Source organism: Macaca nemestrina, chromosome 15, assembly GCF_043159975.1.
Source record: "Macaca nemestrina isolate mMacNem1 chromosome 15, mMacNem.hap1, whole genome shotgun sequence".
NCBI classification, from domain to species: Eukaryota; Metazoa; Chordata; class Mammalia; order Primates; family Cercopithecidae; genus Macaca; species Macaca nemestrina.
This window is the reverse complement of record NC_092139.1, coordinates 15,325,128-15,352,278: the sequence shown is the minus strand read 5'-3', so window position 1 is coordinate 15,352,278 and position 27,151 is coordinate 15,325,128. Positions and strand designations below refer to the sequence as shown.

General features: G+C 48.6%; 1 protein-coding gene across 2 annotated transcripts in view; it reads right to left on the bottom strand.

Moving 5' to 3' along the window:
- LOC105470702 (potassium voltage-gated channel subfamily B member 1) overlaps positions 1-20,522 on the bottom strand; it is a 119,962-nt gene extending 99,440 nt beyond the window's left edge. The window contains exons 1-2 of one of the 2 annotated variants that reach the window (XM_024789404.2): positions 20,100-20,522; positions 18,101-18,833 (exon numbers count right to left, since the gene is read on the bottom strand). In XM_024789404.2, coding sequence (XP_024645172.2) covers positions 18,101-18,667 — 567 coding nt within the window. In that variant the 5' untranslated portion in view covers positions 18,668-18,833; positions 20,100-20,522. Of the gene's footprint in view, positions 1-18,100; positions 18,834-19,431; positions 19,557-20,099 lie in introns of those variants that run through there. The other variant, XM_071079159.1, reaches the window with a different exon arrangement.
- Between the last annotated feature and the right edge of the window lie 6,629 nt (positions 20,523-27,151).

Genomic DNA, 27,151 nt, shown 5'->3' with positions numbered 1-27,151 from the left:
ATTGAGACCATACCAAGATACCTGCTTCTATCTATTAGAGTGACAAAAAAAAAATCAGAAAATTCACAACACATGGTGCTGATGAAGTTGCAGGGAAACAGGCACCCTCACACGGTGGTGGTGGGAGAATAAATTGATACAACCTCTACGAAGTACAGTTTGGTCACATGGATCAAAATGTAAAATGCACAAATCTGTTATAAAATCTGACTTCCAGAGATTTCTCCCACAGATATACTCACAGACACACACACAAACACACACACACACACACACACACAAAGATGTTAAGTGCAAAGACAGTCACCACAGTATTGGAGATTTTGTTGTTGTTTTGAGAGAGGGTCTTGCTCTGTCACCCAGGCTGGATTGCCATGGTATAATCATGGCTCACTGCAGCCTTGACCCCTTGGGCTCAAGCAATACCCCCACCTCAGTCTCCTGAGTAGCTGGGACCACAGGCACATGCCACCACACCTGGCTACTTTTTGTAGAGGTGGGGTGTCTCACTAAGTTGCCCAGGCTGGTCTCAAACTGGGCTCAAGGGATCCTCCCACGTTGGCTTCCGTAAGTGCTGGGATTACAGGCGTAAGACACTGCTCTTAGGCATGTTTTTAATTTTTAAAAATGATTTGCCAACATTGAAAAACTGGGATACTTCCCATGAAAATTAAAATTTCTGGCTAAGCCCAGACCCAGCCTGGAGCTGAATGGCTGCTGCCTTCTCAGGCAGGCTTCTGCTCCAGTTCACCACTAGCCCCCTCCACTCCCTGCCTGAGAAGCGGCTGGCCATGGAATAGGCACATTAGGCTGGGTGTTGACCGGTGTCCTCATTGAACTTGCCCTCCTGCAGTTCTTCCAGAAACTGCTTCACTGGGTGACAAGGGCTACCTAGTTCCGGTAGCCATCAGAGTCTGAGGCCCCAGCTCTTGCCTCGGCAGGGAGGTTAAGGCCTTCTCCTCCCAACCCATAAAGACCTCTGAGTCATTCTGCCCCACGGGCAGGGCCGGCTTCATGGATGTGCAACCTGCACAGTTGCACAGGGCCCTGTGCTCACAAGGGCTCCATGCTTGGTTTGCTACTCTGCTACCACCATCTCAAAATTCTTTCTTACTTTTGAACAAGGGGACTGCATTTTAATATTGTACTGCACCCCATGAATTCTGTAGCTAGCCCTGCCAGTAGGTCACTTGGTAATTAGGGACACCCAGTCCCCCATACACCCTGCCCCCCAAGGACTGCTCTCATCTATCTGGAAAACCACCTCTTTGGATTGGTCAATTCTCCCAGGCATGAGGCCAGCAAGGGTCCCAAATTTTTATACAAGAGGTGCTTGGGGACAGTAACCTGGGATGGGGAGGGGAACAAGGGGACTTTCCTTGGGTTGCATTTGCATAGAGCTTTATGTAACATGGAGGACGTTCCATCAAAGAATGGGGGAGTGTGATGGGGCCTGCGGGTGGGGAGGTGGAGGAAGAATCTAACACTTCCTCCCCAACCATTCCTTGGCACAGTCATTGCATGAAGGGTTTAAGCAGGCAAGGGTATCATCAGGGGCTGGACTAAAGCGAGGTTAGGGGTTGACTCTCTTGAGGAGAGGAAGGAGAGAAGGAAAAACAACTTGACATGAATGAAGTACCTGTGCTCAGTACAGCACCATGCTGGGCTCTCTGGCACAGATGAGTACACCTGTCTTTCCAGTAGCCTTGCTTGGTAAAGTCACCACGCCCATTTTCCAGCCAAGGAAACGGAAACTCAGAGAGAAAAAGGGCCTGCCCAGGGATTCATTGCTCATATGTGGGGACTGTGAACCCAGACTTCCAGAGTTCCAAACCAGAGCTCTTTCCACCTACCCTACCAGGGAGATGGCACATGAGAGGAGGAAAAACATTGGTGCAGAGAAAGGGAAAGATGCCTGCTCCAAGTGGGCATAATCTCAAAATAAACCAGAGAAACATGTTACGATGGGAAGACTGTAAACATGACCAAGTCCAAACTGGCCTTTCAAGGTCAGGGAGAGCCTCTCTGAAGAGGTGACCTACGAGCTGAGATCTGAAGAAGAAGAGGCTGGCTGGCACTGCAAGATATGAAGCCAGAGGCCCAGAGAAGTTAAGTGATTCACTCAAGGTCACACAGCTAGCTTGCATCTTCCCACCCACCCACCCACCCACCCACAAACACCCAATAAGCCCCTCCTCTGCACCAGGCCCTGATGCAACTTCAGAACACAGGTCAGCAAACTTTTTCTATAAAGGTTTAGATAATAAGTGCATTTTAGGTTTTATGGCCATACATCCAAAAGCAGCTGTACATGACAGGTGAATGAATGGGCTTGTCTGTGTTCCATTAAAACTTTATTTACAAAACAGGCAGCCCACCCACCCTGCTTTAGAACACAGAAGTGAATGAGATACAGTGAATGAGATACAGTCTTAGACTTTGAGAACATCCTGTTTTACTTGGAGAGATGAAACAAGTTAAGAAGAAAATAGAATACGAGAGACAGCGCATACCGAACAGTGCAAGATAGGCGGAATGAAGATCTTATAGAAGAAGGATCACTCCTGTAGCTCAGCAAGACAGACATCAGGTTCAGCCTCCCAGAAAAATTCACATACACTGAAAGGTCCTTTTTGACCTTGCCCCGTTAGTCTCTGTCAAAACACCTTGTTTCTCTCCTTCCAACATACATATTACACGTAGTGTGATTATTCTTTCATTTAATTTTTAATTTGTTTAATGCGTATCTCCCTCTAGTAGGTTATAAACTCTATGATGGCCATGGACTGTTTCTGCCGGTTTATATTTATTCTCCCCACTCATGGTAAGAGGACTTCAATTTCTTTTTGGGAAATCACCTCTTTCCCATTCTCAATCCCATCCCAGCTCCAGCCATTGACATGTGACCCAGACACAGCTATGTGATTGGCTCAGGGCTGGGCCAATGAAAATCAGCCCTGGGATTTTGCTGGGCCTATTGGAAAAGAGACTTGCTTTGCCCCAGGAAGAAAGCCTGGATTTGAGGGAGCCATCTTTCCAGCCCTGTTGGTGCAGCCTGCTGAGAAGCCATGACAAAGAAGAATAGAGCTTAGAGATGTAGGATACCAAGTCCTGATGACATATTTAAGCCCATGGATCCAACCTTGCTGGAAACCTCACCCAACCCAAGACTTTTTTTTTTTTAAACATTTTGCTTAAGTCCATTGGAGCTGCCTGTCACCTGCAACTAGAAGAATCTTAACAAATAGATACACACGTGCTTCTCAAGCACCCAGCAGGTTGCCTGGCCCACAGTAACATGCACTAAATGTTTATCAGACAAACCACGGGTAGGATTGAAACAGGTCCTCAAAGCATGCACATACTGCCACCTAAACTTAAAAGAACCAGAGAAGCCTAGAAAGGAAGCCACCTTGAAACCGAAAGAAAGATCTAGAAACAGGAGGAATGGCTGAGTCAAATTACAGTCACTATTTCAAGGAACAATAAAGGATGTGCAAATGTATTCACTGAAAAGAGATAAAAGAAACTCTATCCATTCACAGATACAGTGGGAATTCCAGACAAGTGATACGCAAATGAAAGTCTGGTTCAACCTTATCTTGTCTCCATCTTTCCTTTTACCTCTCATATGCCCCTGACAGGGCAATCATCGAATGCCTCTTTGGTACAACTGAGTCTACAAAGACTCTAGAGGTGGGGCTGGCCAAGCTCACAGGCTCCAAGGATCACACAAAGCCTTAGAAAGACTCAGGGATGGCCTGTAAGGAGTGATTAGTGACAACTGATGATCTGTTTTTAGAAACTGTTTGGTTCTAGGCCCAATACCTGGTGGATGTAAGTGATGGTGTGGAATTGGCAAATGCAACATTATTCTCTCAAAGACAGTGTCTGCCTGCCAGCCCGTGGTGGGCAGCTGTGGTAGAAACCAGTCTCATTTCAGAGCAAAAATGGAGGAGCTGCCAGGTGCAGTGGCTCATACCTGTAATCCCAACACTTTGGGAGGCCAAGGTGGGAGGATCGCTTGAGCCAAGAGTTTGAGAATGGCCTGGGTAACATAGGAAGACCCTGTCTCCACAAAAAAAAGTACAAAAATTAGCTGGGTGTGGTGGTGGTGCACACTTGTAGTCCCAGCTACTCAAGGGGCTGAGGTGGGAGAATCATTTGAGGCCAGGAGGCCAAGGTTACAGTGAGCCATGATCGTGCCACTGCATTCCAGCCTGGGCAATAGAGCGAGACCTTGTCTCAAAAACAGCCAGGGAACTTGAGGGAACACCTCAAGTGTCTAACTTAATTGTGTGTCTCCTCTCTGTAAATGGAAGGCAAAAGGCCACTTCTTTCTGCAGGCAGGTAGAGACAAGAAAGGTGGAAGGAGCGGGGTGTACCTGGGAGACCCTTACCTTTTAAGGAAGACCCCTCTGATCAGTCTTCACAAGATCATGCACATTTGTTAGTAAACAAACGTTTACTAACACCTACCCGCGATAACAATAGTAATAGTGAAATATACCGAACATCTGCTGAGTGCCAGGCATGGCTCAAGTGTTTCATACAGAATTTGCCCAACAACCCTGGTTGTTATGAGGCTTTCCAAATTACGGATCAGGACATTGAAACCTAGAGAATTTATATAATTTCCCAAAGGGCACGCAGCTCAAAAGTGGCTGAGCTGGGATTTGAACCCAGGCAGTCAGCCTGCATAGGCTGCACGCTTAAGCTTCCCTGTCTCTCTGTGGGCCAGGCCTGGCATCCACAGAACAACCCACAAGTGAATCTTCACAATGTTTTGTGCGAGGAAGGTATGAACGTCAGGTTTCCGGTGCACAGAGGAGGGAGCAGTCAGTGCTGCCTGAAGGGAAGTGTAGGTGGTGGTAGGGGGGCGGGGGATGGTTAAAGAAGGCTTCACAGAGGAGGTGGTGGGGAAGCTGGGCCTTGAAGGTGGAAAGAAAGAGGCTGCAGGCAGAGAAGTGGAAGAAATGGGTGCAAGCAGAGGAACAGCTTGGGCAAGAGGGTGACCAGCACTGAGGAAGACTGGAGTATTTGGGGAATGCAGAAAGGTTAGTGTGGTGAACACAGAGGGTGTCTGAAGAAGGGACAGGGAGGAGATGAAGGTGGAGAGTTGGGCTGGGATGCTGAAAGCCAGGCTAAGGAGCGTGGACTATCCTGGGGCAGTGGGAACTATGGAAGTTTTGGGAAGGGGATGATGAAGTTGAGCAGACTGCATTTGAGAAAGATGGCTCTGGCTGCTCTGCAGAGGTTGAACTGGATAGGAAAGGCTGGAAGCAGAGAGCCCATTTCGGGACTTAGAGGCTCCCAGGAAGGGTCAGAGTTCAGCAGTGACCCACAAGGTCGCACGTCTGATCTCACCTCCTTCTACTCTCCTGCGTGCGGCACACTCTGCTCCAACCACATTGACACCTGAATGTTCCTTGAGTGCCCCAGGCATGTTCCTGTCCCAGGGCCTTAGCACTGCTTTTCTCTCCACCCAGAGCACTCTTCCCCCACATGCCCACATGCTTGTCTCCCTCCGTTTCTGCAGGTCTTTGCTTACTTGGCACCTTCTCCTTTCCTGACCAGCCTGGTTAAGCCCCAGTACTCCCCTCCTTCCCTGCAGAACCTTCTCCACAGTGCCATCCAAAATATTATATCAGGCCGGGCACGGTGGCTCACGCCTGTAATCCCAGCATTTTGGGAGGCCGAGGTGGGTGGATCACTTGAGGTCAGGAGTTTGAGACCAGCCTGGCCAACATGGTGAAACCCCATTTCTATTAAAAATACAAAAAATTAGCTGGGCGTGGTGGCAGGTGACTGTACTCCCAGTTACCTGGGAGGCTGATGCAGGGGAATTGCTTGAACCTGGGAGGCAGAGGTTGCAGTGAGCCGAGATTGAGCCACTGCACTCCAGCCTGGGTTACAGAGCAAGACTCTGTCTCAAAAAAAATAAATAAAATAAAATAAAAATTACATAATTATTTGATCTTGTCATTTCATCCATAAACACTTCAGTATGTGTATCTAAAAGATAAAGATTTTAAAACATAGTCCTAATAGCTTTATCACATCTCAAAACACAGCATTCATTCCTCAGTAACATCAAATATTCAGTTAGCGTTCATCTTTCTTTCCCTGATGGTCTTACAGTCTCATGATTTCTTTTTCATGATTGTTTTGGTCCAATGAGTATCTATGTTTATTTTTTAATGGTCTTGCTCCTTCTCCTACTGGAATATCAGTGTCACGAGAGCTGGGATCTTTGTTTTGATCTCTACTGTGTTTCCCAGCACCCAGCACAGTGTTTGGCACATAGTAGATGCTCAATAAATTCCACTGAATGAATACACACAACCAATCATGATAATAAAAGCTTGTTATTGACCTGTTGGGCATTATGTATCTGTTATTGTTATTTGCCATAATTATCGAATCCTTACAATCTCCTTATGAGGTACGTGCTGTGATTAGGTCCATTTTACAGATGAGGAAACAGCCACGTGACCCAAGGACTCACAGCTAAAAAAAAGGCTAGGGCTTAAGACCCATTGCACAGCCTGAGGGTCTGTGACCACTGGTGGAGGCAGGGGCATTGTGGCTTCCCAGGAGCTGTCTCCACGTCTTATATCCAGAGTCCAGCCACTTTTCACCGAACTTTCCAGCCACCACCCTCTTCTGGGCTGTCATCTTTCTTCTCTTGCCTGGAATAATGCAATATCCTCCTGACAGCGGCTCATCCCTTCTTTTCTAATGCCCATTCTCCACTGCTAAACATCCTCCAATGCACAAGACAGCCCTACAGCAAAGAATTCTCCATCCCCAAAGGGGATGAGACACTAAGGTTGAGAAACTGGGCTGTGGTTGAAAAACCAGACACATTCTTCATCCAAAGCCTGGCAGAAGCAGCTGAGAGTCAGACTTCTAGCAATGTGTTAGTAATAAGAGTGAAAGTCCCAAAGTTTGTAAACAAATTCCTTTTTCACCAATTATTATTTTCAGTTATCTCTGGGATAACATCATTCATTCATTTATTCAACGCATGTATTTCATGCCTGATCTATGGCAGGCACTGAAGACACAACACTGGACAAAGCACACAAAATCCCTGCCCTTTGAAGCTTATATCAAAGTGGGAGAGAGAGAAAGGAATCATGTAATTAGGTAATTACATGTCAGGTTGAGACAAATAAAGCAGCCATGGGGAATGAACAGTGCTATTTTATATGTGGTGGTCAAGGATGGCCTTGCTGAGATGACATTTGAGCTGAGACTTGAACAATGTGAGGGGTGAGTCTTGTGGCATTGGCAGGAAGACCGTACCAGGCAGAAGGGATGGACAGTAAGTGCAAAGGCCCTGAGGTGGGAGGGTGCCTAGAACAGCAAGGAGGCCACTTTGGGTGCAACAGAGTGATGGAGAGGGAGAGTGGTAGGGAAGGAGGCTGTAAGGGTGCTGGGAAAAGGGGAAAGATTCCAGATCATGGGCCTTGTAAGTGGGACTGAGGAGTTGGGCTTTTTCTCTGAGTGAGGCAGGAGCCATAGAAGGGTTTTGAGCAGGGGCGTGCATTGCTGTGTGTGGAAACGAGACTGGGGATGGGAGGCTGGAGGCAGCAGATGGGACTGAAGGTTCCTGCAGTGGTCCAGGAGGGAGAGGATAGGATCAGGAAGGCAGCAGTGGAGTGGCAAGAAGTGACCACAACCTGGACACATGTCACTCACACTTGGATCTCACTCTCTCACTTGCATTCTGCCAAGCTGTCCTGAGTGGAAGAGGAAGGGATGAGCCATGCTGCGTGTGTCAGAGATTGCCCCTTATCCCAGCAACAATGATAACAGCAGCTGCCCCAGATGGCGACTCCCTCTGTTCCCAGCACTGCACATGGTGCTCCACAGCGTAGCACCTCTGATCCCTGCCATCCCATGTTGTCTTTTGTGGCTGGGCTTCCTGGCCATGTGCAGAATCACCCAGGGCAACAAACGGTGTGGGGAAGTTGGGGATGTCCCAGGCAATTGAATGAAGTTGGTTCCTTATCTTACACATCACATGCAAAGACCTAAAAGTAAGACCTGCAACTATCAAACTCTCAGAAGAACTTAGGGGAAAAGCTTTATGATTTCCCCCTATTGCCAAAGATTCCTTGAATATAATACCAAAACACAGGCAACGAAAAAAAAACAGACAACTCCGTCTTCAACAAAACAAAAAAACGTCTGTGTATTGAAGCACACAATCAATAGGGTGCAAAGACAACCTATGGAGTGGGAGAAAATATATGCAAATTGTGTATCTTTTTAGGGATTAATATCCAGAATATACAAAGAATGCTTACAACTCAATAACAACAACAAAAAAACCCAATTTTAAAAGAGGCAAAGTGCTTGAGTAGACATTTCTCCAAAGGAAATACAGTAATCCCCCCTTATCAGCAATATCACTTTCCAAGGTTTCAGTTACCTGCAGTCAGCTGTGGTCCAAAAATATTACATACAATAAGATATTTTGAGAAAGAGAGACCACTTTCACATAACTTTTATTATAGTATTTTGTTGTAATTATTCTATTTTATTATTAGTTTTTCTTGTTGATCTCTTGCCGTGCCTAATTTATAAACTAAACTTTTCCATAGGTATGTATGTGTAGGAAAAAACAGAGAATATATAGGGTTTGGTACTATCTGAGGTTTAGACATCCTGATAAGGGGGTGCTAGTGTATACAAATGGCCAAAAAACACATGAAAAGATGCTCAGCATCACTAATCATCAGGGAAATGCAAACCAAGACTGCAGTGAGATACCACCTCATGCCCATTTGGATAGCTACTTAAAAAAAAAGTAAACAACAAAAAAGCAAGCATTGACAAGGATGTTGATATAGTGGCTATTTGTCCCCTCCAAATCTCATACTGAAATGTGATCCCCAATGTTGGAAGAAGGGCCTGCCTAGTGGGAGGCCTTTGGGTCATGGGGGCGGATCCCTCACGGATGGCTTAATGCCCTCCCTGCGGTAATGAGTTCATGTGAGATCCGCTTGTTTAAAAAGGCCTGGCTTCTCTCTTGCTCCCTCTCTCTTCGTGTGACACGCGGGCTCCGCATTTGCCTTCTGCATGACTGTAAGCTTCTTGAGGCCCCATCAGAAGCAGATGCCAGCACTATGCTTCTGGTACAGTCTGCAGAACTGTGAGACAAAATAAAACTCTCTTCTTTATAAATTACCCAGCTTCAGGTTTTTCTCTATAGCAATGCAAAATGGACTAATACGGACAGGAAGAAATTGGAACCCTTGTACACCATTGGTGGGAATGTAAAATGGTACAGCCACTATGAAAAACAGTGCAGCAGTTCTTCAAAAACTTCAAAATAGAATTACCATATGATTCAGCAATTTCACTTCTGGGTATACACCCAAAAGAATTTTTAAAAATTCTAGTCAGTCTCTGCTTATCCATACCCAGAAGAATTGAAAGTATGAACTCTAAGAGATACCTGTACCCCATGTGAATAGCAGCTTTATTCACAATAACCAAGAGGTTGAAGCAACCACGTGTCTGTCGATGGATGAACGGAGAAACAATATCTAGTGTATACATAAATGGAAAATTATTCAGTCTTTAAAAGGAAGGAAATTCTGACAAATTACAACATGGACGAAGCTGGACAACATTATGATAAGTGAAATAAGCCCGTCACAAAAGGACAAATACTGTATGATTCCACTTATATGAGGTACCTAGAACAGCTGAGTTCAAAGGGACAGAAAGCAGAAGGGGGGTTGCCAGGGCCTAGGAGGTGGGCCCAGGAGGCAGCATTTAATGGGCACAGAGTTTCAGTTTTGCAAAATGAAAAAGTTCTGGAGATTGTTCGGACAACAATGTGAATATATTTTCTGAACTATACATTTAAAAATGGTTAAGATGGCAAATTTCATATTACGTGTATTTTACCAGAACTAAAATGAAACCATTTGGGGGTGAGTTTCAATTGTGGGGCCTAGGCATGAGTATTTTGCAAAGCCCAGGTGATCCTCATGTGCAGCCAGCATGGAGAAGCGCTACTCTGTGAGGTGTGCCCCAGGTATTATCCCCACCTCCCAGTATCAGAGAGGGCGCTTTGGGGGCTCATACAGCCAGGTAGCAAAGGAGGTGGAATTTGAACCCAGGCCTGTACCCGGGTCCACAGAAGTGTGTCTCACATGGCAACATTATGTCTTATTTGTTATTTATGTCATCAGAGAAAACATTTAAGGAGCATTGGCGCCCTGGATATTAACATAAGAATTCTAGCTGCTACCCCGCCCACTCCCAATACTGGGGCTGAGAGATTCCTCCCGTCTCTGGCCCCAGCTAGTCATGCTCACTCCTGCAGGAGACACCAAAATCAAGATGATTTCACCTCTGGGAGAAAGTAGGAGGACCTTATGCATTTAGTTTATCTATTAAAATAATGCTTAATGCTAAATCTGTGTTTCCCGTAGTTCCATCCAGGAGCCTTTGGGGGTAAAGTCATCCTAGATCCAGAGCTAGGAACACTCTCAAGTCATAGGGCAATTCTGGACAAATCTCTCACCTCTCAACACTGCCCCAGTGTGAGAAGGGAACGCTGGGATCTTGCTTCTCACTTTCTGAAGGTCAGTCATACAACACAGAGATCAAAGTCGTGGGCTGGGCAGTCAGAGAGTCCTGGGTGGGATCTGTCCCAACCTTCCATTCACTGTGTGACCGTGGGCCAGATACTTCCCCTCTCTGAGCCTCAGTTTCCACGGCTGTAAGATGAGGATAGCTATCCCTCCCTTATGGGGGGGCTGTGAAAATCAGATGTGATGGGGCATTTAATGCCCTTTGCACCGTGCCAGGGAAGCACATTGTAAGCACTCAGTGTTAGCTGTTGCTGCCACTGCTGTGGTTTTCATTGTATCTAAGTGACGGAGATGAGGCTGACTGTGCTCTGCCAGACCTTGAATTTCTTCTTTTACGACAACCCCCAAAGGAGGCTGTCTCTATCGGGGGTGGGTTGTCTATAATACAGCACCAGGTCATTCTGAATAAATAATGTGTCCCACAGAGCTTTGGTTGGTTTCCACAGAACCAGATCCTAAGACAAGATTCTGAATACAAGTGGCTTATGTGATAAGTGATCCCAGAAAACTCTGGAAAGGGAGAGGGAACCTGAGACAGGGACAGGAAAGAGGTCAAACAGGGTCTGTTATCAAGCAAGTAATTGCTGTGAGCAACTGGAGCCACTCTGGGGACCGGTGTAGAACACACACCTCTGAGTTCTACCCCCAGCCAGGGGAGAAGCACATACACACCTTCCCCATCAGCCGGCAGGTGAGTATCCCACTAGTTCCTGCTGGGGTGTTAGTGCCCTGCCTTTCCTGGACTCCAGTGGCCAGAGAAAGCCTCTAACTTTACAATGAGCAGGTATCATTTTATAAGAGCAATTTTTTGAAAAGGAGCTTATTCATCTTGCAGGATTGTCAGGAGGATTACATGAGAGGACAGTTAAAAAAAAAAAAATCCCAACAGTTATTGAGGGCTTTCTACATACCAGGCCCTAGTCTAAGTGCTTTGCATACATTAACACATGTAACTCAATCCAATGAGGCAGGTACAGTGATTGCCCCAAAATTGCGGTTGGCTGAAGGAACTAGGGCACAGAGGGCTGCAATAGTTGACCCCAAATCACATGGTTAGTGAGTAGAGGAGCCAAACTCTGAACTGGGGCAATCCAGCGCTAAGGTCAAGCGCTTCCCATCCTGATGATGTTATCAAGTACGGGAAGTACACAAAGTCCTGGGTGTGGAGTTGGTGCCTAATGCATGCTTCTTCTCTTGCAGTTAGTTAAGCTTTGGCCAACCTGCTCATCTGACCAGGCCTTTTTATTTCTAGCATTTCACATTCACACAGCAAGTCGGTGAAAGATCAGGGGCCATGCCCAGGCCTTTCTGGCCCTGCCACCAGTACCCACTGAGGCTCAGGGATCTTTCTGTTACTCCAGGATGTTTGACCAGGATCATCTCTTAGCAGCTGGTCTCTCAGGGGGTTTGAAAGGCTATGATGGGCTGTGTGATCCTCAGCAGGTCACTGGAGCATCCTGGGTCTCTGGGTTTCTTTATCCTGTGGGGATGTGGGATTTCTCAGGCACAGCTTCAACACTAATCATGCACTATCATCCTTCATCCTTCAGGCAACCCTGTGGGGTAGGTTTTATTATCACCCTCACTTACAGATTAGGGAATGGAAGTGATGAGAGGTGAAGCAATTGGCCAAAGTCCACAGCTAGGACAAGGCTGGGCTGGGATTCAAAGCCACAATCCCACAATCGGGATTCAGAATTGCTGGCATATTATCTGCCAGGATAAAAACAGGCATCTGGGTTGACCAAGCTGGGGCCAGCAGGAGCCTAAGCCGATGACTCATCACACTGAAGGGGCCCCATGGATTCTGAGTTGGTTCCCGCATTGCTTTTGATGATAATACACAGATCCTTGTGGCTCAGGTCAAGGAAGCTGGAACCTCATTACACTAGAGACATGTAGCTGGAGCAGAGGAATTCCGTGATAACACTAATCATCGTTGCTGCCACTTACTGAATGCTTCCCATGAGTCGGGTGCTGGGCTGGGCTCTTTGCATTAGGGGCATCTCCTAACAGCCCTTCATGGTTGCCTCTGTTATAATTCTCATTTCCTAGGTAAGTAAAATGACACTCAGAGCAGGAAAGGGGCTTGCCTAAGGTCATATTCATGGTAAGCAAAGGAAACAAGAAATCAACCTTATCTGTTGGACTTCAGAGCTGATTCTTAATCAAGTCTGTGATGGGAAAAATATTGACCACTGTTCCTAAATAAAGGCCACTCTAAACTGGGCATGATAGCTCTCACCTTTAATCACAGTGCTTTGGGAGGCTTAGATGGGAGGATCGCTTGAGCCCAGGAGTTTGAGACCAGCCAGGACAATGTGGCAAAACCCTGTCTCCACACACAAAAAATTTTAATGTAGCCAGGAGTGATGGTGTGCACCTGTAGTCCCAGCTACTCAGGAGGCTGAGGCAGGAGGATCACTTGAGCCCAGGAGTTTGAGGTTACAGTGAGCTCTGACTGCACCACTGCACTCCAGCCTGGGTGACAGAGTGAGAGCCTGTCTCTGAAAAAAGTTTAAAAATTAAAAATAAATAAATAAAGGCCACTCCCACTTTTGAATACAATAATACTTCACGCTTATAAAGTACTTTCCATTTACAAATTACATTCACATCTGAAATCTCATTGAATCATCAAAAGAGCCCTGAAAAGGAGCTATGACTATTATCACCATGGGGCAGATGAATTCACTGAACCTCAGAGAGCTAAAATGATCCACCCAAGGTCCCAGGATTTAGAAACACAGGCTTGGGAACCAGACGAACTTGGGTTCAAACCTTGACTCTGCCATTTTCATTCCTTTGACAAATATTTACTGAGAACGTAGCTGTGTGGGCTCAGGCAAGTAACTTCACCTCTCAGAGTCTCCATTTCCTCTTCTGTAAAAGTCTTCATACCACTCATCAAATCCATTCCCTCTCTCATCTGAAAATACCAGACACTTGCTTTCTCAGGTCCCCCCATAGCTAAAGCATGAGCATGTGACCTGTCCTGGCCAACGGGATTTTAAAAGAAGTCTGCTAGGGTGCTCCTGGGAAAGGGTTTTCTCTCAGAAAAAAAAAGAAAATGAGCCAGGCGCTGTGGCTGACACCTGTAATCCCAGCTCTATGGGAGGCCGAGGCGGGCAGATCACCTGAGGTCAGACATTTGAGACCAGCCTGGCCAACATGGTGAAACTCTGTCTCTACTAAAAATCGCAAAATTAGCTGGGCATGGTGGTACATGCCTGTAATCCCAGTTACTTGGCAGGAGGCTGAGGCAGATGAATTGCTTGAACCCAGGAGGCGGAGGTTGCAGTGAGCCACGATCACACCACTGCACTCCAGCCTGGGCGACAGAGCAAGACTCCATTTCAAAAAAAAAAGAAAGAAAGAAAGTGGAGCATAGGAGAAAATGTCTGTCTTCATGGGTTAAACATCACTGAATCTATGTCTGAGGGTTGGAACTGGGCAGCCATCTTGTGATATGAAGCATCAAACATGAGGACCAAGCCACTTGAAGGGGTTGGGGAGCAGAGGAGCAGAGAGATGAAAAGAATCTAGAATGCTGGTGGCATCATTGAGCCATTTACTCAACCTAAAACCAAATGCCTTGGAACTTCATATTGTATTCAATGATACATCTTCCTCCTTATTGAAGCTGCTTTGAGTTTTCTATTCTGCTACTTGCAGCCCAAAGCATCCCTAACTGGCATACTACTGGTTGTATTGTTGGAGGAATTTCAATGAGATAGCAGATATAGAGCACCACTAATCAGTGCTGGGCACAACAAACATCAGCTACTCTGGAAATTAGGAAGTTATCTCAGGGCTTTAACACTGAGACTATCCCAGGGATCACAGACATGCCTGAGATGGCAAATCGGTTCCCTGTCTGTCCTGCTGAGAAAAGCCTGTCAAGTTTTCCGAGAAAGCCAAAGCCCCGTGGTAGCCCCAGCACCGCAACCCTGTCACACCAATGGTGCTGACTCCATCTTCTAAACAAGAATCAATCACACTGCCTTTTGCCTAATGGGTTTTGATTTTCACTCCCATGATGGCAAAGCCTAGGGCCTGTGCTTTGGTTTGTCTCCGAGTTGCCAGAACATCCCATCAATTATTAACAGCGTCAGCTCAGTCTCCCTGGCACTGCTGCTATCAGAAGGAAAGGGTTTGCAGCAACTCGGCCCACCCAGCCCTAGAGAAAAGACTCTTTTCCTTATCATTTATAACAACAATCCCCACCTACTATGTGCTAGGCTATGAGCAAAATTTTGACAAATGTGATTTAATGAAGACCCTGTAAGGTAAGCCTTTTATCTCCATTTTATAGGTGGAAGGTTGGGACTTGGAAAGTTGGAGAAATTACCTAAAGCTAAAAACTATGGAAGTGGGGAGCAGCACAGAACCAGATACATCCTTGCTCTTCAGCATATGAGATATGGCCACTTTTGTATCTTAAAATCACCTAGAAATGATCCTCCATTTGGTCCTGTCACTCTGTGAGTTCTAAGAAATTTCCACAGGCTTTGCTTGTTTTGACAAGCAAGGCATCCAAGCTGGGGGGAATGGGTGGGGATGAGTGGGCAAGGTGCAGGTGACTGAAAGGAGGCCAGAGGTGCAGGGACCTGGGTTGCAGGTGGGCAGTGAGAAGGGGTGACAGGTTCCTAAACCCTGAGACACAGTGACTGACTGCTTGCTTGCTTGTTTGATTCATTCATTCATTCATTCATTCATTCATTCATTCCACATGCTTCTCAGTGCCAGGCACCATCATCGGTGCTGGGAATCAAGCAGTGAATCAATTCATGATACTCCCATTCTTGTGGGTGTGAAACAGAGAAACACAGAGAAGCAAACATAATTTCAGATGGCGTTTAAGGCCTCTGCAGGAAAGACGTTGTATGATGCAACAGAGAGTGAGGGGAGGGAAACTGTTTATAACAGCGGTCAAGGAAGGTCTATCTAAGGAGGGAAATGTGAGCAGAGACCTGCTCAAATGAGGAAGGGGGAGAAGGGGCTGGCTGAGGGGGAATCTGGGGAAGAGCATTCCAGGCAGCCGAAACAGCAAGTGCAATGGTCCTGAGGTCAGATAAACCCTGGACTGTTTATGAAACAGCAAGGCCAGTGGGGCTGGAGCCGAGTGAACCAGAGGAGATCAAAAGAGATGAGCTCAGAGAGGTCATGGGGGGCAGATTCTGCCCAGGCCTTATATGCCAGGATGAAAAGTCTGGATTTTATTTTGAGTGCGATGGGAAACTTCTGGAGGATTTTAAGCAGATGAATAATGTGATCCAATTTACATTTTGAAAAGCTCACTTTGGCTGCTATGTGGGGAATGGATTGCAGGGGCAAAAGTGGAAGCCGGGAGACTGGGGAGGAGGCTGCGGCACTTGATCATTATGGAAAGAACACTCAGTTTGGATTTCTGGCTACTCCTGTCTGCCTGTGATGTGACCTTAGGCAAGTTACTTAACCTCTTTCAGCCTCACTGTTTGTGAAAGGTGGGATAATAACAGAGCTGTGTTGTTACACTCCATACACAGTAGGTGTTTGATCATTGGCAGCCAGGATTTCTATTCTGAGGGCCAGTGAGCCTGCCTGCCTCCCGATTTCAGCTCTGGCTGCAGAAAATCCTAGATGGTCCATCTGCCAGGAATGTGAGCCGGCAGCCCCAGACTGGGATCATGGAGAGGTCACGAGGCTGTCCCTGCTAGCAGATTAACCCAAGGGAGAGGAGAGGTTCTTTATTCCCAAACAGCACCTCTTGCATGCCTCAGTGCTTGGGTCTTGCTGCCAGACCAAAACATGGCCCTGTGCCTGCTTCTTCTCTGGGAGGGCAAATCATCCAGTTCCCTGTACCTTGTTCTCATGTCTTAGGGACAGGACAGGGAGGGAGAGTCATGTTTGGGCCTAAATGGGATGTGGAGTGGGAGAACCTGTGTCATGCCTGGAAATAGCAAAATAAGTCTGTTGATCCTAAGCTGATTAAGGGTGAGTGACTGTCTTAGGAGGAGGCATTTTGGACACAAAATCGGGGGTGGGATTATGGAGAGAGACAGCCCACAGCCTCAGAGGAGGAATCCAGGCCCAGGAACCTCTACATCCTTGTTAGGGCCAACAGGGAAATGAAAAAAACATGTGGGGGCTCCCTCTACCCTCTTACCAGCAACCCCTTCTCCATCCACTCTCAGGGGTCTCTCCTTGGGTAGCCAGATCTGGAGGAAGGACCCCACGGAGTCTCCCTTCAGACTGGGACCTGCAGGTGGGCCTTCAGTGAGAACTGAGCCAGAGACCCCACAATGAAAGGCTGGGCTGGACAGGAGCCAGCCCTAGCTAGTAAGATATGGCTGGATGTTTAGGCTTCCTCCTCTCCTCTTTCTTTTGCCACAAATCTATATACCTGAGCCCTTTTTTTAGGCCCCACACTCAGTTACATTCTCTCCATGTTTCCCAACTTGGTCTTGCTGGATTTCAACATCATCTATCTTTTCTGGGTTCTCCATGAACCTCACACAACCTCTTTTACAGGCTTGGACACACTGTTGCATCATTTGTTCCCAACACCCAGCACTTCGGGCACATGAAGACAGGCCCCATCTCTCCCAGGCAACCTGGAATCCCAGCCTGACATGGAGAAGTTGCTAATCAACCAATGCCCTCCAGCCCTGCCTTGGCTCCCACCCCAAGCCTTCCTCAGTCCCCTCCAGCCCCTGCCATTACCCAGCAGCACCAAAGACTCTCTGGCCCACTCTTTGTGTTCAAACTCATTCCTGCCTCCTCCTCCTCCTCCTTTATTTTTCACATTGCCTCATTTTTCTCTCCTATTTTGAAATTTACATCTTGTTCCAAGAGCCGAAGCATCTTTACAAGCTGCACCAACCATTCTTGAAATAAACTCACCAAATAAATAACCAGGGGGTGACCCCTCACCCACAAGCATCCACAACCAACTGCATGTCTCATGTGGGTTCACACCCACCCCTCTGGGTCCCTTCTTATGTTTAAACTACCTGACAGTATCTCAATGTCCTGTAAGCATGTCTGTAAGCTGCTTTTATTCCCTTCCTGGCGCAGAGTGAGGTTATAAATATGGAGATATTAAAATCACAGGGTGACCCAATCCAGCCTAGGTCTGGGACTTCACAGGGAACCAAACCCTACTCCACCCCAGCAAGCCTGTGTTGTCTCTCTGTGCTCTCTCTCTTATTCATTAGTGTCCATCTTCTTGCTGTGGCTTTTTATGGGTCCCTGTAAAACCTTCTCTCCAACAAAGTAGGGGTATAACGTCTTGGATAATAAAAAGATGGAGTGACCAGTGCCACATGGGAAAAGTCTGAGGGGGTTGGTCCTCACCTCTGGGGACTCATCCTAGCCCCTCCCCATCACTAATATTCATCTTTGGGAACGAAGCCAGAGTCCTTCAGCAGTGGTCCTCAATATGGGGATGCAGGCAGATCCCCCCCAGCCCAGCAGCCCCCAGATCCCTGACTCACCTTGGCAGCCACGGAGGAATTCGGCTTCTCCAGTAGATCCCAGAGTTTTTTCCTCTTCTCTGCACAGCACGTGTTATCGAACTCCTCGCCTTCCCGCTCCCGTAGGGTCTCGGCCTCACGCTTGAGCTCCTCGTTCATCTGCTCTTTCTTCTGGTGGTAGCGGGCCTGGCAGCAGGACTCCAGGTAGATCTCGTCGATGCCCCAGTAGTCGAGCTCTTGGCTGAAGCTGAGCGCGCACATCTCCTCCATCATGTGCAGTCGCCCAGTGCGGTAGAAGTTGAGGATGGAGGTGAAGGCGCCCGGGTGGCGGTCAAAGAAGTACTCGTTGTCGTCGAGGCTGTAGTCGTCGCACACCTCGAGCAGCGAGTCGTGCGTGTTGCAGTCGCGGAGCTTGCCCAGCCGCGTGCGGGGCAGGCGGTCCAGGGTACGCCAGAGCACCTCGTGCGCCAGCCCCCCGACGTTGAGGCGGACCCGCCGAGAGCACGCCTTGCTGCGCACGATCTCCATGGGCTCGGGCGGCAGCGAGCTGGTGGAGCGGGAGCCATGCTTCGTCATGCCCGCCGGCATCGCTGATCCGGCCGCCCCCGCCCCCCCTGCCCCCCCAGGCCGCTGTCAGTCGACGGCAAGGCCCGCTGCTGCGGGGGAGGGGGGCAGGGAGCGCTGTGGGCTGCTGGGGGTGCAGGGGGCCGCGCGGGCGCGCGTCACGGCCGTCTTCTCACCTCCATCCCGACGGCTGCGAGGCAGAAAGCGAAAGCGGACGCGGATCAGCAAACGGGGAGCTAGGCATGCTGTCCCCCCGCCCCCCACCTCTCCACTAGGCTCCCAGCCGGCCTTGACCTTCCCCGCGCTTAAGCAGCTCAGTGGGGTAGGACGGATGGGCGCTGTCCCTCCAGCCGGTGCTGAAGTCCGCCCCACCCCATGGACGGAGGGAGGGGCTGCCCCTCGGGGCGGGGAGAGAGCCCCAAGAGATGCCCCTGGAGCTCGGGAGGCCCCACCCCGGGCTTCTGCGGCCCAGGCGCGACCCAGCCGCCCGGGGCGCTGTCCGCCCCTTAGAGTGCTGAAACTCGATTCTTTATGGGTCTCCCGATCGAGTCCCGAACCTGGCCCCACCATGGGGAGAGAGGGGGAGCTGCATGAAAACTTTCTTTCTTTCTTTCTTTCTTCTTCTTTCTTTCTTTTTTCTTTTCTTTCTTTTTTTTTTTTTTTAACGAGTTCTCTTCTTTTCCTTCCCCTGCTCGAGATAATCAAGATTTTGGGGGTGGGGAATGGCAGCGGGCTTTTTTCTAAATCTTAAAAGATTTGGGGGAATTCCGGGGGTTCCAGGTGCCCACCTGTCCGAGGTCACAACAGACGGAGTGTGCACAACAGCCCCTCTGTCCTGGAGCGACCCCTCTTCCCAAACATCGGAGCATCTCCTGAGGTCGCTCCAGCGACGAGGTGAGCCGCGAGGAGGAAAAGCCCACTCTCGCCTCTCCCTCTGCGCCCCCAACCCTACCGCAGGAGGGGCGGGCAGAGTCCTCAGGATCCGCCTGCTCCGTCCGCCCCTCGCTCCTTCCCCGCCCCCTTCTCCTCCTCCTCCTCCTCCTCCTCCTCCTCCTCCTCCTCCTCCTCCTCCTCCTCGTTCCTCTCCTGCGATGGCTTTTTATAACTCCGGGTTCTGCGCCTTTCCCCGGGTTTGGAAGGGAAGGGGTGGGGGAGGTGGGAGGCGGGGAAATGAGCTAAATTTTCTGGCCTTTTCAAAACGTGCCATCCTCCTACCGCGCACTGGTGATTTCGGGGGGTTTCCGTGAGCACCCCCTGCATGTAGGGCTCACGCCTTAGCCCCAGAAAGGGGATCGCGCGCCCCCCCAGGCCCCAGCCCTTGCCTGCCTCCCACCCCGCTCCCCTCCAGCCTGGAGCTGCGGAGCCCGAGCAGACCAACAGGCCGAGCTGCGGCAGGCAAGCCCCCTGCCCGTGTCCCCATGCACCCCCAAGGAAGGCCGTACTCCCCAACACTCACCCCCAGGGCGGCCGCCTCCTGGGGCCAGGGACCGCGCATCGTCCCGGCCGCCCGGGCGCCCCCGCCCGTGGGCAGCGGCGGTCCCGGGGCCGGGCTGGGCCGGGCCTACCCCGGCCGGGCAGGCAACGCGCCCGGGCTGCAGGCGCCGCGGGGCCGGGGCGCGCTCTCCGAAGCTGGGGACGCGGGCGGGCGCCGGGGGCGCGGGGGCAGGACCGCGGCCGCGCGGAGCCTCCTCCACCTCCTCCTCCTTCTGCTCCCGCGGCGGCAGCGGCGGCTGCCTGGGCGAGATCAACAAGTCGGGGCTGAGCTTCGGCTCCGCGCTCGCTGCTATTCTGTCCCGCACTTCGGAGCGCCCAGAGCCGGGTAACGAGGCGGGACGGCGCCACCTGCGGGTCGGAAGCGCGCGCGCGGCTTAACTCCTGCCTGCCCGGCCCAGCCTGCCGGGGAGGCCGGGGGCGGGCTCCGGGTTTGGGCCAAGGAGACGCTCGTGGCCGTTCATCCCTCTCCACTCGGGCCACCTGCACAGCCGGCCTCGCGATCCCGCCTTCCTTCGTCCCGTCAACAACGTGGGTTGAACGCCTCCTGTGCGCGAGCCGCGGTGCAGGGCAGGGTGATAGGCGTCTGAGATACAGCTGTGAATCAAACACAAACATCCGGCCCTCGTGGAGCTGGTTGGAAACAGATCATAAACAAAAAAGAGAAAGGATATATGAGGCGGTGACAAGCGCTGGGGGAAATAATGAAGCAGCAGGGAGGGTCAGAGGGTGGGAGGGGGCAGATCGGAACTGTAAATAGCCCTTGCTTTCATGAGTTTCCATTCTAGATTTTAGCGGGGGGTCGGGGGGAGTGTGGAGGCGGACAATGAAAACATCAGTACATATGCAATGTGGCAGGTGGTGATAACCGCCAAGAAGAAAAATAAAGCGAGGTGGGGGGAAGAGAGGGTGAGGAGTGAGCTGGTTTATATAGTCTGGTGATTCATTCATTCATTCATTTATTCATGTTAAGTTGGACATCTGGTTATTGACAGCTTCCTATGTGCAAGCAGAATGCCAGGCTCCGTGAAGGAAAAGTCTTCCTCCTGGAGCTCCCCATCCAGGCAAAACCCATCAGATAATCCCAGAAATGAAAACTGGAGGAGGTACCTGGAGAGGCAGGCAAGGGTTCTCTAAGGATGCCACAGATGGGCCTTGTGTTTACTCATTTATTCTTTCAAATTTACTGCATGATAAGTAAATAGGTGCTGGGGGCCGGCACAGTGGCTCATGCCTGTAATCTCAGCACTTTGGGAGGCTGAGGCAGGAGAATGGCTTGAGCCCAGGAGTTGGAGACCAGCCTGGGCAACATAGTGAGAATCCGTCTCTGCCAAAAAAATAAAAAAATTAGCTGGCTATGGTGGTGCGTACCTGTGGTCTCAGCTGCTCAGGAGGCTGAGGCAGGAGGATCACTGGAGCCCAGGAGGTCAATACTGCAATAAGCTGTGACTGCACCTCTGCATTGCAGCCTGGATAACAGAGTGAGACCCTGTTGAAAAAAAAAAGTGCCAGGGACGGGTATAGCAGTGAGCGCCCCTGCCCTGGAGAATGAAAACTGAACAAGACGCAGGGTTCCAACACGGGTTCCTCTCTGGCCCTTTTCTTCATTTCTAAAATTAAGGGGTTCCTTTCCATAGAGTTGCACATAGTATTATTATATATTTTTTACCTGTCCACTTATCGTCTCCATCATCATGACTCTTGTCCAGTGTACCATTGTCTTGTCTCCGTGCAACCTCCCTGCAACTTGGCATCCCTGGCTCCCACCGTGGCCTCCTACAGTTCATTCTCCCCATGGCCACCAAAACAACTGCTACATTTCATAAATTGGACCATGTTTCTCATCTGCTTAAAACCTTCCCAAGACTTTCCCTTGCTTTAGACTAAAACCTAAACTTCTGACCTATTGCCGTAATTCAGCCCTGCCTCCCTCTCTGAGCTTGTAGACCAGTGGAGGAAGACAGGTAACTAAAAAAGTGAATTTTTAAAGAGAGAGTTTCAGGCTACGGTGAGTGTTATAAAGGAAATGAAACATCATGACGGGGTGGAAAGAGACCAAGCTGCTAGCTTTAGACAGGGTGGTCAGGAAGCGTGTCTCAGAGGAGATGAATAGAGACTTGAAAGATAATGAAGGGACTAGCCATGGGGAGAATGAGGGAAGGGCATTCCAGGTGGAGGAAATAGCAAGTGCTAATGCCCTGGGCTGGAAAGGGGAAATGAACTATGTTTAAGGGACAGCAAGACAACCAGAGAGATCGGAGCAGAGGAGGCAGGAGGGACCATGATCGGGGGGCAGGGACCATGCAGGCTCATATGGGCCATGGCAAGAGCTTTGGCTTTTATTCCTAGTGAAATATGGGGAAGTTACTGGAAGTTTTGAGCAGAGTGACTTAGGTTAGACTCAGGACTCTGAAGAACAGACAGTGGGGAGCAGGGGTAGGAGTGGGGAGACCAGCAAGGAGGCTGTTGTAGTTGTCCAGGCGAGAGATGATGGTGGCTTGGTCCAGGATGGTGGTAGTGGAAAGAAGTGGTCACGCAGGATCTATATCAAGGGTAATGCTGTAAGGATTTTCTGATGGTTTGATGTGGGGTGTGAGAGACAGTGAACCATCATCCTGCTTCAAGCTGGTGTTCCTAGGGTCAGAAAGGTTCTCAGCTGGCCCCTCTGTAAGCCTAATCTGTTGAAGGCAACTTTTCCCCAGAGATCTGGGCATTCCCACAGGAGGCTGCAGAAAACAATAAATCCTTCCTGATGAGAGGGAAAAAATGACTCTATAATGGTGAAATTTCCAGGCATTACTGCAGGCATGACTGTGCCTTCCAGGTACAGCTAAAATAACGCCTAGAAAGTGCGGTTCTTCTCCACTCCATGTAACCAAGGAGTGGGGATGAATGTTTGTTAGGCACCTACTACGAATAGTCCTCTGAAGGTATAACATCCATCAGCTTCCACATCTGGAAAAAGAGATGAGGTTTTTTATAGCTGTGGAAGCTGAAGCTCCGAGAGAAGGTGTCTTGCCCAATATCTTGCTGGCGGCTGGCACAACCAGATATGGGAATCTCTTGTTTGACTGCAGAATCAACAGGCTATCCAAATACCAGAGCAGCCTCTCTGCAAAGTCCTCTCTCTATCAATTCATTTGTTGATTAATGGAATCATTCCAGATGTTTACTGAGCATCTACTATGTGCCTCAGCATGGGTGTTGGTGCTGGGAATTGAGGGCGAATCACTTTCATGGTCCCTGTCCTCGTGGAGCTACACACCTCTCTTGCCAAGGCCAGGAACAGACAGAAAACCTGATACTTATTTTTCTTCTGTATTGTTTTATTCATTTCTCAATTCCCTTTTATCTGCATTCCCCTCCCACTACCCCTTCTAACCCATAGGAAATGGTTGTCATGTGTCAACCGTATATTGTTTTGTTTGGGTTTGTTTTTGTTTTTGCTTTTAGAGATAGGGACTCACTCTGTCATCCAGGTTGGAGTGCAGTGGCATGATCATGGCTCACTGCAACCTAAAACTCCTGGGCTCAAGTGAACTTCCTGCCTCGGCCTCCCAAAGTGTTGGGATTACAGGTGTGAGCCACTGCGCCCAGCCTGTATATTGCTTCGTCTGTATGAGTTCTTGAAAACTGTTTGATGTTTTGTGTGCACTTTAAAACTTACATATATGGTTTGTGTTATACATCACATTCTATTTATTTTTCTCTAAGATCTATCCATGTTGCTGTGGGTACACCCAGCCTGCAGCTCATAATAGCTGCATAGTTGTTCCTGATGACACATGTCCCCTCTCCACTGTCCACCCGCTATGTGGTCACCCAGATGACCTCCAACTCCCACCACCACAATGAATGCATCCACGAGCATCCTCCCACATGTCTGCTTATGAGCCAGTATGATGATTTTTTAAAAAAACATTTCCTGCAGGTTTGGATTTGACACATCACGGAGTACATATGCACTTCATTTAACTAAGCATACCAAGTCTCCCTGCAGATGTCTGTTCCAGGCTGCATCTCACCAGCAGTGCTTGGGAGTTCCTACAGCTCCACACCCCAGCCAGCATTTGGTATTATCCAGATATCTAGGTTTTGACAGTCTAACACGTACAAAGTAACATCTCAGTATATTTAAATTTGCATTTCTCTGATTACTAATGAGTCTGAGACTCTCTTCGTATGCTTGTTGTTCTCTAGTATAAATCACCTGTGCACATAGCGGCCCATTTTGCTATCAGGATTCCTGTTTTATTCTTGATGATTTGCAGGATTTTTTTGTATAATGCAGATTTTAAGTCCCTTGTGGATTTTAGACATTGCAAATATCTTCTTCTGCTTTGTCACCTACCTGTTAACTTTGTCCACAGTGTCCTTTATTAAACAGAAATCTTTTTAATGTGATCAAGATCATCTATTTTTGGCTGTATAGTTTGTGCTTTTAAAGATTTTATTTGAGTCCTGCCCCACCCCTAAGTTGCAAACAGTTGTGTTTATTCATTTTATATTTTTATTTTTTACTTTAGGTCTTTAATCAATTGTGTGTGTGTCTGTGTGTGTTATTTAGTAGGCAGCCAACTTCATTCATTCCCTATAGTTGACTGGTTTTCTGAAAACCCCCTGTGAACCTGTGAAATAACTTGTCCTTTCCCCAGCCGATCTGTGGGCCACCTTTGTCATATGAAGCCTCCTGCACTCCCGACTCTGCTCCACTGGGCTACTTGTGCTTATGTCACTGTGGTCCTGTTTTTATTAGTATGGTTTTATAGTGTGCTTTAGTGCCTGTAGCCCTTGTCTCTTCTTTGTTCTTTTTTAGGGCAGACTTGGCTATTTGTGAACCTTTAATCCTCTCTACAAACTTTTTAGTGAGTTTATTATGGGACAGTTTCTCTTCCCTTGCACTCATTTCCTAATCCTGATCACCAACCTGCCACCGAAGCCTACCCACAGCTCCTCTGCCCACTGAAACCCCTAAGTAATGTTGCCATGGTTAATACTAAGTGTCAACTTGATTGGACTGAAGGATGCAAAGTATTGCTCCAGGGTGTGTCTGTGAGGGTCTTGCCAAAGGAGGTTAACAGTTGAGTCAGTGGACTGGGAGAAGAAGACCCACCCTGAGTATGGGTGGGCACCATCCGATCAACCGCCGGCATGGTTAGAGAAGAGCAGGCAGAAGAAGGTGGGAGAAGCTGACTTGCTAAGTCTTCTGGCCTCCATCTTTCTTCCATGCTGGATGCTTCCTGCCCTCGAACATCAGACTCCAAGTTCTTTGGCTTTTGGACTCTTGGACTTACACCAGTGGCTCTCAGGTCTTTGGCCACTGACTGAAGGCTGCACTGTAAGCTACCCTACTTTTGAGGTTTGGGGACTTGGACTGAGCCACTACTGGCTTCCTTGCTCCTCAACTTGCAGACAGCCTGTTGCAGGACTTCACCTTGTGATTGTGTGAGTCAATTCTCCTTAATAAACTCCCCTTCATATATACATCTATCCTATTAGTTTTGTCCCTCTGTGGAACCCTGACTAATACAAATGTGGACAGACAGGTCCAGGTCCCTGGAAAGAAACCTGGGGCCAATCTTCCAATCAGCTGGAAAGCCGAGGAAAGCAATTTCCCCACAAAAACGAGTGAGACAGATATTTTGATGTTATTATGTTTGTTTGTTTGTTTGTTTGTTAAACAAACGGGATACGTTACAATGTCTGGAGATATTTTTGATTGTCATAACTGCAAGGGAGAGGGAGAGTGGTTGTCCTGGGATCTAGTGGGTAAAGGCCAGGGATAGTGCTAAGCACCATGCATGGCCCAGGACAGCCCCAACTATAAAGAATTCTCCTGCCCAAAATCTCAATAGTGGCAAGATTGTGAAACCCTACATGAGTTAGATGGAAGGCAAAGGTGTTTCCCAGTCTGGAAATGCCGTTCTTCAACGTTCTTCAATCATTAATGAGCACCTACTATGTGCCAAGCATTACTCTTGACACTGGAGCTACAGTGTAAATAAAATAGACAGTCCTGCGCTCATGGACTTATATTCTGGTGGGAGATACAGTTAATAATCAAGTAAATAAGTCATTCTGCTTGTGATAAATGCAGTGAAAAAAAGTAAACAGGAGGAAGTGATAGAGCCTGAGAGAGACATCAGCAACTTTAGATAGAGTGGTCAGGGAAGGCTTCCTGGAGGAGGCAATATGTCTGAGCTGAGAACCTGTAGGTAGGAAAAGCCACCCATGTGAAGTTCTGAGGAAGGAGGTACAGGCAAGGGAACAGCACAAGCAAGGGCCCTAAGGTGGGAATGAGCTTGGTGTGTTCTAAGAACAGATGAATGCCGGGACCAAGCCATGCAATGCCTGGTTGAGATTTTATTCTCAAGGTTAAGGGAGGAGTTTGAGTTTTTTCTAATTGTGATGGGAAGCCACGGTAGTATTTTAAGCAAAGAAGTTCCATGCACTGATACGTTTTGAGGCGATGGCTCCAGCTGCTGGTGTGCACTATGAAGTATTTGAGGATAAAAGACGGTGGCAGGAAAACCCATGATAAGATTTCTCCAATTGTCCAGGGCAAAGGTAATGATATTTGGACTATGATGATAGTGGTAACGATGGCTGGGCAATTTCACAACCACAAGTCTCTGATGGGAGACTGGTATCTAGTGGGTGGGGGCCAGGGATGCTGCTAAATACCATGCAATGCTCAGCACAGCCCCCTACTATAAAGAATTTTCGGCCAGGCGTGGTGGCTCATGCCTGTAATCCCAGTGCTTTGGGAGGCTGAGGCAGGCAAATCATCCGAGGTCAGGAGTTGGAGACTAACCTGGCCAACATGGCGAAACCCCATCTCTACTAAAAATACAAATAGCCAGGTGTGGTGGTGCATGCCTGTAGTCCCAGATATTCAGGAGGCTGAGGCAGGAGAATTGTTTGAACCTGGGAAGCGGAAGCTATAGTGAGCCAAGATTGTGCCACTGCACTCCAGCCTGGGCGACAGAGCAAGACTCTGTCAAATAAATAAATAAA